The sequence below is a fragment of the Hyaena hyaena genome, unplaced genomic scaffold, assembly GCF_003009895.1.
Source record: "Hyaena hyaena isolate Hyena2069 unplaced genomic scaffold, ASM300989v1 scaffold_380, whole genome shotgun sequence".
Lineage (NCBI taxonomy): Eukaryota > Metazoa > Chordata > Mammalia > Carnivora > Hyaenidae > Hyaena > Hyaena hyaena.
In genome coordinates, this window is record NW_024081013.1 from 478,444 (window position 1) to 491,038 (window position 12,595).

The 12,595-nt window shown below is 49.1% G+C and overlaps 2 protein-coding genes across 3 annotated transcripts in view; one reads left to right on the plus strand and one right to left on the minus strand.

The window, feature by feature from the left end:
- Nucleotides 1–12,595, plus strand: part of DOCK1 (dedicator of cytokinesis 1) — a 513,605-nt gene that overhangs the window by 248,421 nt on the left and 252,589 nt on the right. The window lies entirely within an intron of this gene.
- Nucleotides 1–12,595, minus strand: part of INSYN2A (inhibitory synaptic factor 2A) — a 57,137-nt gene that overhangs the window by 34,558 nt on the left and 9,984 nt on the right. The window contains exon 2 of the mRNA XM_039250759.1: nucleotides 1,604–2,777. Within this exon, the coding sequence (XP_039106690.1) occupies nucleotides 1,604–2,772 (1,169 nt within the window). The 5' untranslated portion in view covers nucleotides 2,773–2,777. The remainder of the gene's footprint in view (nucleotides 1–1,603; nucleotides 2,778–12,595) is intronic.

The window sequence follows — 12,595 nt, forward strand, 5'->3', positions numbered from 1 at the left end:
CAACTAGTGAGGTTGGATTCTTCCTATTTTGCTGCCTGGTTTCAGTCACTACAAGCTCTTTCAAAGTCAGCAATCGGGTCCCTGTTTGGGTTTTAATTCTTCTATGGAAATGTGGTCTCCCGATCGACAGACCCATTGCAGAACCAGCTTAATGTGTTGCTTTCGGTCGTGCAGGTATTCAAGCCTAAATGACTGAAATGGGATGAAAATGGAGATGTAAACCCAGATCTGTAAAAGGCCTTTTGAAAACACTCTGTAATGTTAGGTTACTGCTAATCTCCTGTTAGACTATTTTATGACTGGCTAGCAGCTTAATACCATCCACTGCAAACAGTACTTTGTATAAGGGGGTGGGGTTTTCGAGAGTCTGCTGCCCAGTGCATGGGCCACCTGCCCTGAGCCGGAAAAGCCAGCCTCTGTGGCCTTAGCTGAAGCCTCACCTGCGGCCCCGGAGTATACAGACTGTGTCTTTCCCTGGGTCTGCGGTCTGCAGACACCGTATAACTGAACCACAACAATCCTCTTGAGGAAACTGTACCACGTGGTGTGTGCCCTGACGGAATATTTCTTGGCTTACCTTCACACCGGCTACTGGCTCACTCAACCAGGGGTAGGGGCCACCGGGTGGGGAGGTACTCTGATCCCACCTTCAAACCTTGCCTGGAGGGAATCCAGACAGTGTCGGGGGGAAATGGGAAAGAGAAAGCCCGGCAGTGAAGGCAAAGGCTGGTAAGCTGTGGGCACTGTTTCGAGAAGCGTGGAACTTTTGTTTCAGCGGAGCCCACGACCAGACTCACAGGAGCCTTCCTAGCAAAGGGCTCAAGGTTAGCATCCTGTCGTTAGGTCGTTTGCTTTTAAGTTTGCTGCTGCACAATGTCAAGTTCAAAAGATGGGAAACAGGGGTCAGCTATCTGTTGTCGATGCCGGACCGTCTGGGCCGCTAACTGGGTATGGTTCCCCCTCTGGCGAAACGGACACGTGAGACCCGTCCGGGGAAAAGGCACAGCCTCCTCGTCGTACACAGACAGGGCTTGCCTGAGGGTAGGCACTGCTTCTAGCCGCTCCACAGGAGGACAGAGAGAAGTCTCATCTATTGTGTGAAACCTTGTACAGTCCTAAATGTCAACATTCTTCCGACGACCTAATATAACCAAGTCAGCATTTGCCTTGCAGAAAGCCACCTCAATTCTCTTCTCTAACGTAACCTGATTCCTGTGAGCTTCCCATTTAGAGAATTTGGACTGGCGGACCCTCTTAGACTTCCCCAGTACCATCAACCTTTAGTCTCAGGGCATATAACGGAAAAAGACCCATCAATTCATTCATTTAAAATACAGGCATATTGTTTGAACTCCAGGCCGGGCAGCTGAATGCCAACCATCAAGTAATAAACCTTCACGGCGAGTACGCAGTGATGTCTAGCATCGTAAAATAACCTTGGGCCCCCTTGAGCTTGAGCCATCCTCAGATAACTGCCTATTCACAGACATGCTGGCGTTAGTCTCACTACGGATCTGGGTTTTGGAGGCTACAGAGGGACCCTAGGTGTGTGTGGGGGGGAGATGAGCCCGCACGGCGTCAGGAGAAACATGGGCATACATACCCTTCCCGATGGGCCTCTCCTTTCTCCAACTCCTGAATGACCCCCAAGAGCACTTTGATGGTTTCCTGGCTTGAGCTGATCAGGTCCTCCATCACCTGGAGCTGTGCTTTCAGGTCGACGACTTCCGTGTGAGGCACGATTTGTCGGGATTCTCCACCCGCAGCGGCCGCCGCGCCACAAGGCTGGCTCTCCTCCTCCGGCGGCGCCCGGGGCCGCAGGGGCCGCTCGCTGCCCTCGGGGGACAGGCACAGCTTCTGGGGCGAGCGGGCTGCGGCGAGTCCCTGGTGCCCATTGAGGCGCGAGGCTCTCCTCCGCCCCTGGTCGGCCACGGGGCACGGCGGCCACTCGCTGCCGGTGGCAGAGTCTGACAACGCGGCCTCCAGGGCCTTCGCGCCGGGGGCAGGTGCATAAACGGCAGCCACCTCCGTTTTGAACACCGTCCCATGGGCCGGCGGAGTGGCCTCCTCCGTGTCCGGGGTTGCCATGCCGTGCTTTGCTGTCCCGTGCAGCTGGTGGTCGGGCTCCTGGGAGGGGGGCCGAGCGGAGTCTCCGAGAGGGTCCTCTCGGCAGCCGTGCGCATCGGGGGTCTCGCCTGGCTCTGCACAGTTGAGCCCGGCGGGCTGGTCCAGCTCATTCACGTGTTCCTCGGAATGGAACACCAAGGCCGCCGTCTTGTGCACCCGGCCGGCACCCCAGGGCCGGGCTTCATCCCCCAGCCCTTCCTCTTGCTTCTCAGCCACGAACCCATTGTTTTGACTTTTAAAGGCATCCGCAGCCGGGATGCTTTTGAGATTCCCTTTTTTGCGGTCCAGGGGGAAGGTCTGGTAACACTTTTTCAGGTCTGGCGAGGTCTGCACGCCCGTGCTCTTGGTGACGTTGGGGATGGACCTCCGCGCGGGCACGGTCATGTACTTGCGGTGGGCCGCTCGGTAGGACAAGGGCCTCGCCTCCCGCTTCTCACCCGGCTGTCCCGCCGACAGCTGCGCGTCCCTCTGCTCATTCTGCGCCTCGCAAATGTCCTTAAACCGCACCTGCAGGGCTTTATTCCGCTTTTTAATCTGCCGGTTGGGATCCAGGGCGTATTTCATCTCCAGGGCCAGGCAGGCGGCGGGTTCGACTTCGGTCTCTGACGTCGTAAGTGCGCATTTGCCGGTGTCCTTACTGACCATGATTCCTGCGTTCAGAAACATCAACACAGGCATCAGTGCAACAGATTCACACCCACGAGCACAGGCACACACAGCTCCTAGCTCACATCGCTCCCGCCTGCTTCCTAATTATTTTTAAACAGGTGAGCTTGGCCTTTATGTTAAGGAGAATCAGACAGGTGGAGAATCGCTGGCAGGCACAGCTTGAAATGCTTCCCCGATATGAAAGCCTGCCTGCTTTTCCATGTGGGCTACACTCGTTTCTTTTGATAGTAATGCATGTTTCCCCATTAGACAAACCTGTTTTACTATATTCATCAAGAAACCCAACGATGATGCCTCTTCCGCCTTCAAATTATCATTTCGCATACACGCCTCCACTTCATAGGCAGATGGTTTTCCAAATGCATCTGATTTGGTTTGGGCTTTTACTAGTTTTTTGAGGATGACGTGATTAATCTATTACTGGAATCCAGGGGAATTGGGTGTTTTCTCACGGGGGATTCGAGGTCCTGATCAGATACATGTGGAGTGCCCTACACTGAGGGATGGAAATAACCCCCATTTGTCTGTCTTTGCCATTATGGATGCCGTGGGACAGCGGGGCACGCTGCTCTACGGGAACACCAGAAAGGGTTAATCTCTGCAGTGTGACTTGCTGCTAATGGGTTAACTCTCACCCTAGAAAGAACATGGATTTCCCTGCATCGATAATGCCAGTGTTAGCAGCTCTTTTCTTTGGTTCTGTGGAGAGTGGTATTTGAAAAAGCATTAAAAAAAAATTATTCATTCTAGAATCAAGTTTTGTGTTTTGATCACAACCTCCGAAAATGCAAACAATGGTGGTTGTTTCAGTATTTGAATCCCGAAAGAAAATAAAATCACAAGGCTTTATGTTAATCATGCAAATTCATCTCGGGCTGAATTATTAAATGCATCTAAAAAGGTGCAGGTGGCCAATGATCCCTCTCGGGGATGCCAGTGGGGTAAATGCCTTCACTTTATCAGGCAGATTCACAGCTGCTCATTGCACGTGGAAGAATTTTCTTGAGGGCCGAACTTAAGGGAAGAAAATAGAGTTATGTTGCTTGTGAGTTAGTGCCAGAGAAGAAAACAGTCCGATGGGAGGAAGCGGGTGTGCAGGGCCCTGGCCTTCGAGCATCCAGAGAGGCAAGGTCACAGACGTGAGCCAGCTGAACAAGCATGGGCCCGGGCCTCACTGCCCAGTCTGCCTGTCCACAGGTCCTTTGTGGGGGAGGGGTGCAAGGGGAGCCCGTGAACCTGACCCTGAAACCTCCAGGGGCTGGGTGAATGTGTGGGCCGCCGGGGGCACCACTGATGCATGTAGACTATACCCAACACCTTTAGTGCCCTGCAGCCCATTTCAAGGAAGGAAGGTGGGGTTCAGAGAGGTTATGTCACTTGTTAACCTCACACAGCAAGAAGGACATTCAAGCAGGAGCAGGATCCTGATCTCCCCGATGTGAGTTCATGCTGTTTCCCGTGACCTCAGGTGTCCAACAGACAGGCAGGGCACCTCCCCACAGCCTTAATTCTTTTTTTAAAAAAAAATTTAATGTTTATTTTTGAGTGACACAGAGAGAGGAACAGAGTACAAGCAGGGGAGGGGCAGAAAGAGAGGGAGACACAGAATGTGAAGCAGTCTCCAGGCTCTGAGCTGTTAGCACAGAGCCCAATATGGGGCTCGAACTCCTGGACTATGAGAGCATGACCTGAGCCGAAATTGGATACTTAACTGACTGAGCCCGCCAGGCGCCTCTCCACATCCTTGATTCTTACTGGGTAGGGTGACGTGACACTGGACATGGTCATCCGGTGGAGGAACAAAATTGGGTGGAGCCCAGAGCCTCCCTTTGAGTGGGTTCTAGTACTGCCTCTCCCTGCAGCCGGGGAGCCCCGTTAAACTGGCCCTGGTACTTGGCAGGTCTCCGCTACAGTTAACTGAATCAAGTTAGAGAGAACTTAATTATGTCATCACTTCTGCCGTGATGAGGACCCAGCTCCCATGTTAGAGGGCAGTGGAAGTGAGCTTTGCAGAAGTTGGTTTCGGCCGGACCAGGGTTTCTCAGCCTTGGGATGCCTGGCATTTGGGGCTGGGCGACTGTTTGGGGGAGGCACTCTTCTGTGCACATAGGACTGTTCAGTAGCATCCCAGCTTCTGCCCGCTAGATGCAAGGAGCACCCTCCCTGTGTGCCAGATGGCCTGGGGCCAAGGGGACCCAGCCACCCCCTGGTACGAACCACCTCACTGGACCTCTCCCCTTGAGTGGCTGGAGTATGTCCCCGGAAGGGAAGGGCCTGGGAGAGCAAAGTGAATGACCAAGAACAGATGCCAATGTCCCAGCTCCTGAGGTGGGGGATGGGTGTTCTGGAAGGTGCCGTTTTGAAGGGCTAATCTGGAAAAGACCCAGCTCCCTGCTGAGCCAGGAGGGAGCCACCCCCTCGGTGCCACTGCCACATCTGTGTGTCCCCTGACAACAGAACTAACCAAAAACAGTCACTCTCCTCAGTAGTCTGGAGAAGGCAGAGAATAAGCCTTCTTTGGCTTTTAGGCTTTACTGGGCTCTGAGGCTCTCCGGAGGTCTTCGTAATTTGGAACTTTAAACACTGGGCAGTTTTGGAGAGAGCAGTAAAGGAAGAGAACAGACTGGAGCCACATCATGTTCTGGTTCTGTGCTGGCGGGTGGGGTAGAGCATGCCTGCCAGGGATCGATAATACATAATACATATCTTTTATAGACACTTATCCCAACAGATAAAAATGATGCCCACAGAAGGACTTCATGTGGGGAAGGTTTGGAGGAGGTGGGGGTATGATGAGAAAATTAAATCTTAACCCTCAGTCTTATCTTGGAGTCATTCTTGAGCTACTTTTGTTGCCCTGCTATGTCATACCGTATTGTGCCTTCATTCTGCAGAAGTCCTTCCTACTAGGGAAAATTTTAAAGGGAGAGCATTTTTACAAAAAGCAATTTACTAGTAATTTTTCAGCCTTTTCCCTGCCACCACTGAAAAATGTGTGTCTGAATAAGTTTGTCCTACCATGCTATTCATCATCACGATTTGCCAGGAACTGCACCGAAATAATTTTCTTACATCCGTCCGCTGGTTTGGAAAGATATTCTGAATCTTGGACCCAACCATCGAACTAATAAACCAAATCAGAAAAATTAATTGCCAGTGGCAAAATAATAATAATAAAACAACTCCAGGCTCCTCTCTGTTTTACAGGGAGTTGCTAAGTATATAAAAGTCATTTTCTTGTTAGTAGAAATGATGGTGATAGTTAGGATTCTTGTGCTCCGTGTCGTTTGCTGATGAATTTGTTTTTAAATAGAAATGGAATTGTCTTATCTCACCGATAAGAAAGACATCAAGGAATACTTGTTGATGACTTATTGGGACCTCAGATGGAGATCTGTGCCCCTTTTGATGGCTGGGTGGCATTTATTCTAAAGCTTTAGGATGGAATTTTCCTGGGCACTGAGAAATTAAATGGCTGGACCTTTCCAGGGTGTTCACTTACTGTTTATTGTGGGGGGGGGCGGCGTGTACAGGCTGGTAGTAATGATTGAGGAAATGATTTTTCATGAAGGGAAATCAGGTGTCCCACAGAAGACATTCTACAAGTCGAACCTTCCGGCACACCGTATTCAGTCCTCATCCCTTCATGCATTCATTCAGCACATGAGTGTGCCCGTGTTACAGTGATGGGTCAAGTGCAGTCCACATGTTCTCCTACTCCTCGCCAAATGCTAGCCTTCTCTGCACTTCACATGGTTTTTCTCCTTGACCTTCACTCTTACTATCCTCAAGCTGCAGATGGAGAAATTGAGGTCCAGATTTGTTGTTTTTCCTTTTTCTAATTTGCCGAGAGTCCTGTAGCTCAAGGGCCCCACCCTGCATCCCTGTAAACCCCGGGCACTGACCCGCTGCCCTGCCCAGGGAAACCTAGAGCCTCTAAACTAAGTGCTTCGCAATGAACTTGAGAAAGCATCCAACGGCTGGCCCTCATCTCAGCGACTTTCCTGGCCTGTTCGTCACCAGGCATGTGGGTGCTGGTGACGCGCAGAACCTCCAGGTAGGTCCCGGGACCACACCTGGCCCTGAGCACAGACTCGGTGGGGGGCACCCAGAGTGTCACGCTCCTCTTGAAGCCACAGTGGCATTTTCACCGATGGCTCGCCTTGGCTGTGTCGCCTCCAAGGAGTGCGGGCTCTGGTTCTTGGAGTGAATCTCTTGGTTCCAAAGCAGCAGGACTTCAAGAAGTTTATTTTTCAAAAGAAAATTGTGTTTGGGGATTCATCGGACTGTGTCATCTCGAGGTGAAAATGGCGAGTCACGGTTGAGCCTGTCTGGCTGGGGAGAGCTGGGTGTGGAGAAGCTGTTTGGAATGTAAATGTCTTAATTACCCTCAAATTAAAGTGCATAATCAAATGTGAGTTGTAAATATATAAACCCTGTATTTTTAGATTAGTGATGGAGAGTCGTCTCTGCGTGTTCCTTTAAATTAATAGCTTATATAAAAATGTTCACTCCGGCCCAAGGAGTGAAAAATGGAAGCAACTAAATGCCTAACAATAGGTAAACGGTTAAGTAAATTATGGTGTACGTTCACTCAGTGAGGCCATTAAAATGATAATTATAAAGATTATTTAGTATCATAGAAAAACACTTACGAAATAATGGGAACTGAAAGAAAGCAGTCTACCAAATTGTACTGGCAGGAAATGAACAAACATGGTCACCGTCGTGGTGGCTTAAGATCATGCATTTTGGGGAGATTTGTCTTCTTCCTTCTGTTTTCCAGTTTTTGCTGGGGGAGCTGGAATGTCATTGTGTTGTTTGCCAATTACAAAACCACAGGGCAAAGTCAGCCCGCACCTTAGGCAGAATGACAGGATCAGGCCGCTGGAAAGCATAAACACTTGCATCACAATAAGAAAAACCCAGAAATGATTAGATTTGGGTACATGCAGCCTCCCAAAGGTCATCTTTTATTGTCATGAGGAAGCTTGGAATAAAGGACGAAAATGAATTTCAGAGTGCTGTTGGTGGCGGCGTGTGGAGTACTTGTGTGGATGGACGTGGGTCTGCACACCTAGCGATGGACCAAAGTGTGCGTGGACAGGTTAGGAGAAGCGGCGTTTCGTAGAAGATGTGTCGCTCTGTGAGCAAACTCGCCGCTCGGATGAGATCTGCTGTGTTTTAATTAGACACGAAATGCGTCTGACCTTAGTCTGCATTATTTCCTGAAGTAAACTGGGATCTTAGCGGCTGACAGGAGGCTCTCCATTGGATTCGCTCCATTCTGAAAGTGTCTGCGCTACCGGGAGCTTTCCAGTTTGGCGCTGTGTGGCGATGATCTACGTGGCACGATGCAGTTGACTGACCGTGGGGGCTGTGGAGCACCTTGGCCTTGCCAAGACAGCCCCTAGTGTGCCATCAGTCAGTGGGGATGGCAAACGAGCTAGGCAAGCAATGTGAAGAGTCTGGAAGGGGACTGTATGATATTATTGGTTTTTCTAGTGGCTTTCCCGCTGTTGAGATACCTCGGAGTCACAGATGCTGGCTGGAATTCAAGATTAATTGGGTCAGCATTTTTATTCCATATGCTGAGGGAAAGCCTGAGCATTAGGCTAGTCAGGATGGGGGAGGTGGGGGGGGGGGCGGAACGAACAACCTACCTTCTTTAACCCTCAGCTTCCCAGAGAGAAAGGGAAGTAAGACAGGATCTCACCCATCATTAAATGAACTCGTTTGTGTTGTGAAATGGTTAACCCAACGGCCTGTTTTAGAGGCACCGATTGATTCTTCCCAAATGGAAGTCCTCCCTTCCTCAGGGCAAAGCTAACTGCTATAGATTTTGGACTGTCTTAGTTAGATTCATTATCGCATTTAATTTCCTTTAATACACTGAAATGATATTTTTCCAGACATTTGTTCACTTCCTCAAAGGTCACTGATTCAGAGGACTAAAACGGGGTAACGAAATGAAAACCAACACCCCTCTGAGATTGAAAGTTTAGGGAGGAGGCCGCCCCCATAGCGCTAAGGCGCGTGGGCGGAAACACCATCCCGACATGCCCCTTTCCCTTGATTTGTGGAATATTGCAGTAAGGCCTCCATCATTAAGAACCCGTGACTGTCCAGTCAGAAGGAGGGAAAGGGAGCGTCTGTGGAACTTCGATGCAGGCTTGTGGCAGAAGGAAAACTGCCCTAGGCGGGGGTCGGGTTCACACATATCTGTGTTTTCAGATAAACCTATTTCCACCAATGGAAAACCTACAGTCGATTACTTCAGCCACATAATGCAAATCAGTGTTGCCACAGAGGCTCACACTGGCCTGTTTCTAACGAGTGGGGAACCATCTAATGAGAGGAAGCGAATCATCCGTGTTCTTCATGGATTCTTGGGGTCTGAAGTTGAGGTTTTAGAAAAACCAGAAAGTGGCCCTCTTCAACAAACCTGACGTTTTTCTTCATTTGTTTCACTATTTACTTAGTTATTTTATCTTCAGCTTATACTGATGTTAACCTTTGCTCATCCTCTGTCCAAATGGAATCTAAATTAGTAGAAATGAATTAGCAAAATTTTATGATGTTGGCAAAAATCAACGGGGAGAAATGCCTCCTCCGAGTGAGAGGTTACATCAGCAGTGAGAACAAATTTTTATTTGCAGCAGTGAGCTGTGCTAACTGATAATGTCCAAAGAGGGTCCAGAAAAACCCATTACAACAACCCGCCAAAATCATGTGTAAGATTGGTAAAAGGAACTAATTTGCCTGCTCCTCTCTTCTCCCCAGTTGACCTGACGATGTGAAATGTAAGTGCTCTAGCTTTGAATATAGCTCATTGGTTCGTACAGATCAATGTAGCAAATGTCCCGCCCACTCTCCTGCCTGGATGGCTCCAGGTAATTAAGCAACAATGGCTGCTAGTTTGGATCCACAAAGAGGTTGGAGTTGGTCAGATGTGGAATAGGCGGCCTCCCATGCTTAGACTTCATGGGAATCTCCATGGAAAACATGTACATAGTGGATGAATTTTGGGGTTGTTTTGCCTTACTCATTGTGATGAATCCGTATGGCTTTTTTGTTTTTTACTAAATGCATGTCTTCACTCATGACAAATCCTTAAGCTAAAATTAGAACACTGATTTAAAAAAAAAAAATACGTAGTGTCAAAGGAGTATATGATTTCCCCACTGTTTCTGAAAGTTGAATCTCAAGATACCATTTGGGAACACCCAGGGCAGGATTTCTGCTTGGAGGTAATGAGTCACTGCAATGGCAATGACTTAGAGTTGAAGATGAGATCTATCTTTCTGGCCAGACCATGTGAGTGCCCATCTACTACCCTCAGAATGGGTCTCCCTTGTATCTTTCACTCGGGTGCGTCTCCTGCGTTTCCTCGGTCTATGCAGACCATAGGCTTTCCAAGGTCTTGAGTTTACTGCAGAGGTAGCTGAGCTAAGAAAGAAAGGGAGAAATGAGCATTTCTTGTGGTCCGTTTCTATTTATAAGTGGACAGCAAAACACAGAGAAATTACTGCCCCAGGAGCCCCCGTATAGAATCCTAATGAGAGGCCGCAGACCATAACCTAAGATCCTGGGGTGGTCTGTCCTTGACCCAGAAATATAGCTGCTGTGCTCCCCTCCCTCGCCCACGCATGGAACAAAGGCACCCAGTGTTACATACAAGACTGAACTTGGCTTGCAAAGGCATCTAAAGACGCATCTCCCAACTCGAGATGGTGGAGAGTCCGTCGCTCTCCATTGTGGGGTCACCCTAGCAGGTGCTGGCAGTGCCTCGCCTGATTCATTCTCCAGTCTAATTCTTCGAAGCCAGTCTTCTCTAGGTCCCAGTGAGTTTTGTTTTTCCTTCCTGTTCCTCTACCTACGGGCTTCTTCCTTGCTGTTCCCGTCGCTCCCACGCCGACCTTGGTTTTCTCCCACCCCCTCCCGCAGCTCTCCATCCTCCACCCTGGATGTCCTGCCCATCCAGGCCTCGAGCTACTGCCCTGTCTCTAGAACAGCCCGTGGGCAGTCCCCGCTTTGTGTCTTCGGTTCCTGTGGTTCACGGTCCAGGACCGGCTTCTCCCCTCCTCTCCCCAGGGGGTCTCTTTCTGATGGTCCAGATCTACCCCTCCCTTCTCGGCCATCTCCAGTCCTCACGCTGCCTTCACTGACACGAGGAGCAGCGCCTGTGCGTCTGAGGTGACCCGGCACCGTGCCATGTGCTGGGCACACAGGAAGATGAGGCACAGTTCGGGGAAAGACATGCATCTGTGGATCGCAGCAGCCCACTGTGCCTCCCCGGGGGACGTGGAAGAGCAGGCCTCAGGCCTGAGTCACTTTCCTTTGATGTGTTTCAGTTCTCTCCTTACACACATATAAGTGATTATAGATGAGGTCCCTCTAAGCACCTCTTCTCTCCTGAACTCAGTCAGCTTTGATACCTGCTAATTGGTCTAAGAATATAATGATATACATCACAGTATCTTCCCAGCTGGGGCCTTCCCCATGGATTTTTAGAAGGCTAACGGTGGGTATCCCATATTGGTGGCTTCTAAGGATACTTTCTGCATTACCTGGATCTTCAGATCCGGTGGAATGTGACTGTTTTCTAAAACCTGGGTAAGAATTAAAGGAGTGGAAAGGAGAAGGAAATGGTTTCCTGAGGTTAATAAGTAAAACTGTGCTGAGATTTTTACCTTCTGAATCTTGGCATCACTATCTTGAGTTTGAGCGTTACACAGTATTACCTCAAATTTTCTTCTGTGCTTGTGGAGGGGAAAGAGATGACGTGTACACTCACAGAAATGAGTATATGGTTCAGAAATGGTGTATACATCAACCACGCGAGGCTCTAAGGATGTCAAACCCTGCATAGTCAAAATTCTGCATATAGCTTTTCACTCCCCCAAAACTTAACTACAAATAGCCTCTGTTGACTGAAAGCCTTACTGATAACATAACACCTGTTAACGTACTTTTTATGTTATATGTATTATATTCTGTATTCTTACAATAAACTAGAGAAAAGAAAATGTTACCAACAAGATTATAAGGAAGAAAAAGTACATTTACAGTACTGTACTGCAAGTCAAAACCTAAAAACTCACCTCTAAATGGACCCGCACACTTCAGACTTATGTTGCTTAAGGGTCAGCTGTATGTTATGTGTGTGTGTGTGTGTGTGTGTGTATATATATATTTTTTTTAATGTTTATTTTTGAGGGAGAGAGAGACAGAGCCCAAGCAGGGGAGGGGCAGAGAAAGAGAGAAGGAGACACAGAATCTGAAGCAGGCTCCAGGCTATTAGCACAGAGCCTGACGGGGGCTCAAACTGAAAACCGTGAGATCATGACCTGAGCTGAAGTTGGAGGCTTAACCGACTGAGCCACCCAGACACCCCAGCTCTATGTTGTATTTAATCATGACGTACAGCGAGGCCCCTAACCACAAATGTTGTAGTAAATACGACTTGCTAGGCAGTGCTAGTTGATTAGTTCTTACAGTATCCAGCTTTGTTCTCGCAAGCAGGACATAGTAGGGGCAAGATTCAATAAGAATTTAATTCAAACATTTCAGTAGCTTGGGATGACAAAAACATGTCAAAGCCTGGAATCTTTGCTAATCTCAGCCTTCAAATTGGACTCTGGGTTTTGCTATAGGAGAGGAACCACTGGCCTGCGGGCCGGGTTGGGGGAATCCATGAGGGTCTGGAGCTCACCTTGGAGTCCGGTTACTTTAGAAGGGTATGTGTGGCACACAGCTTCTGAATGAAACAAATACCTTCCATTTCCCCTTACTCTGA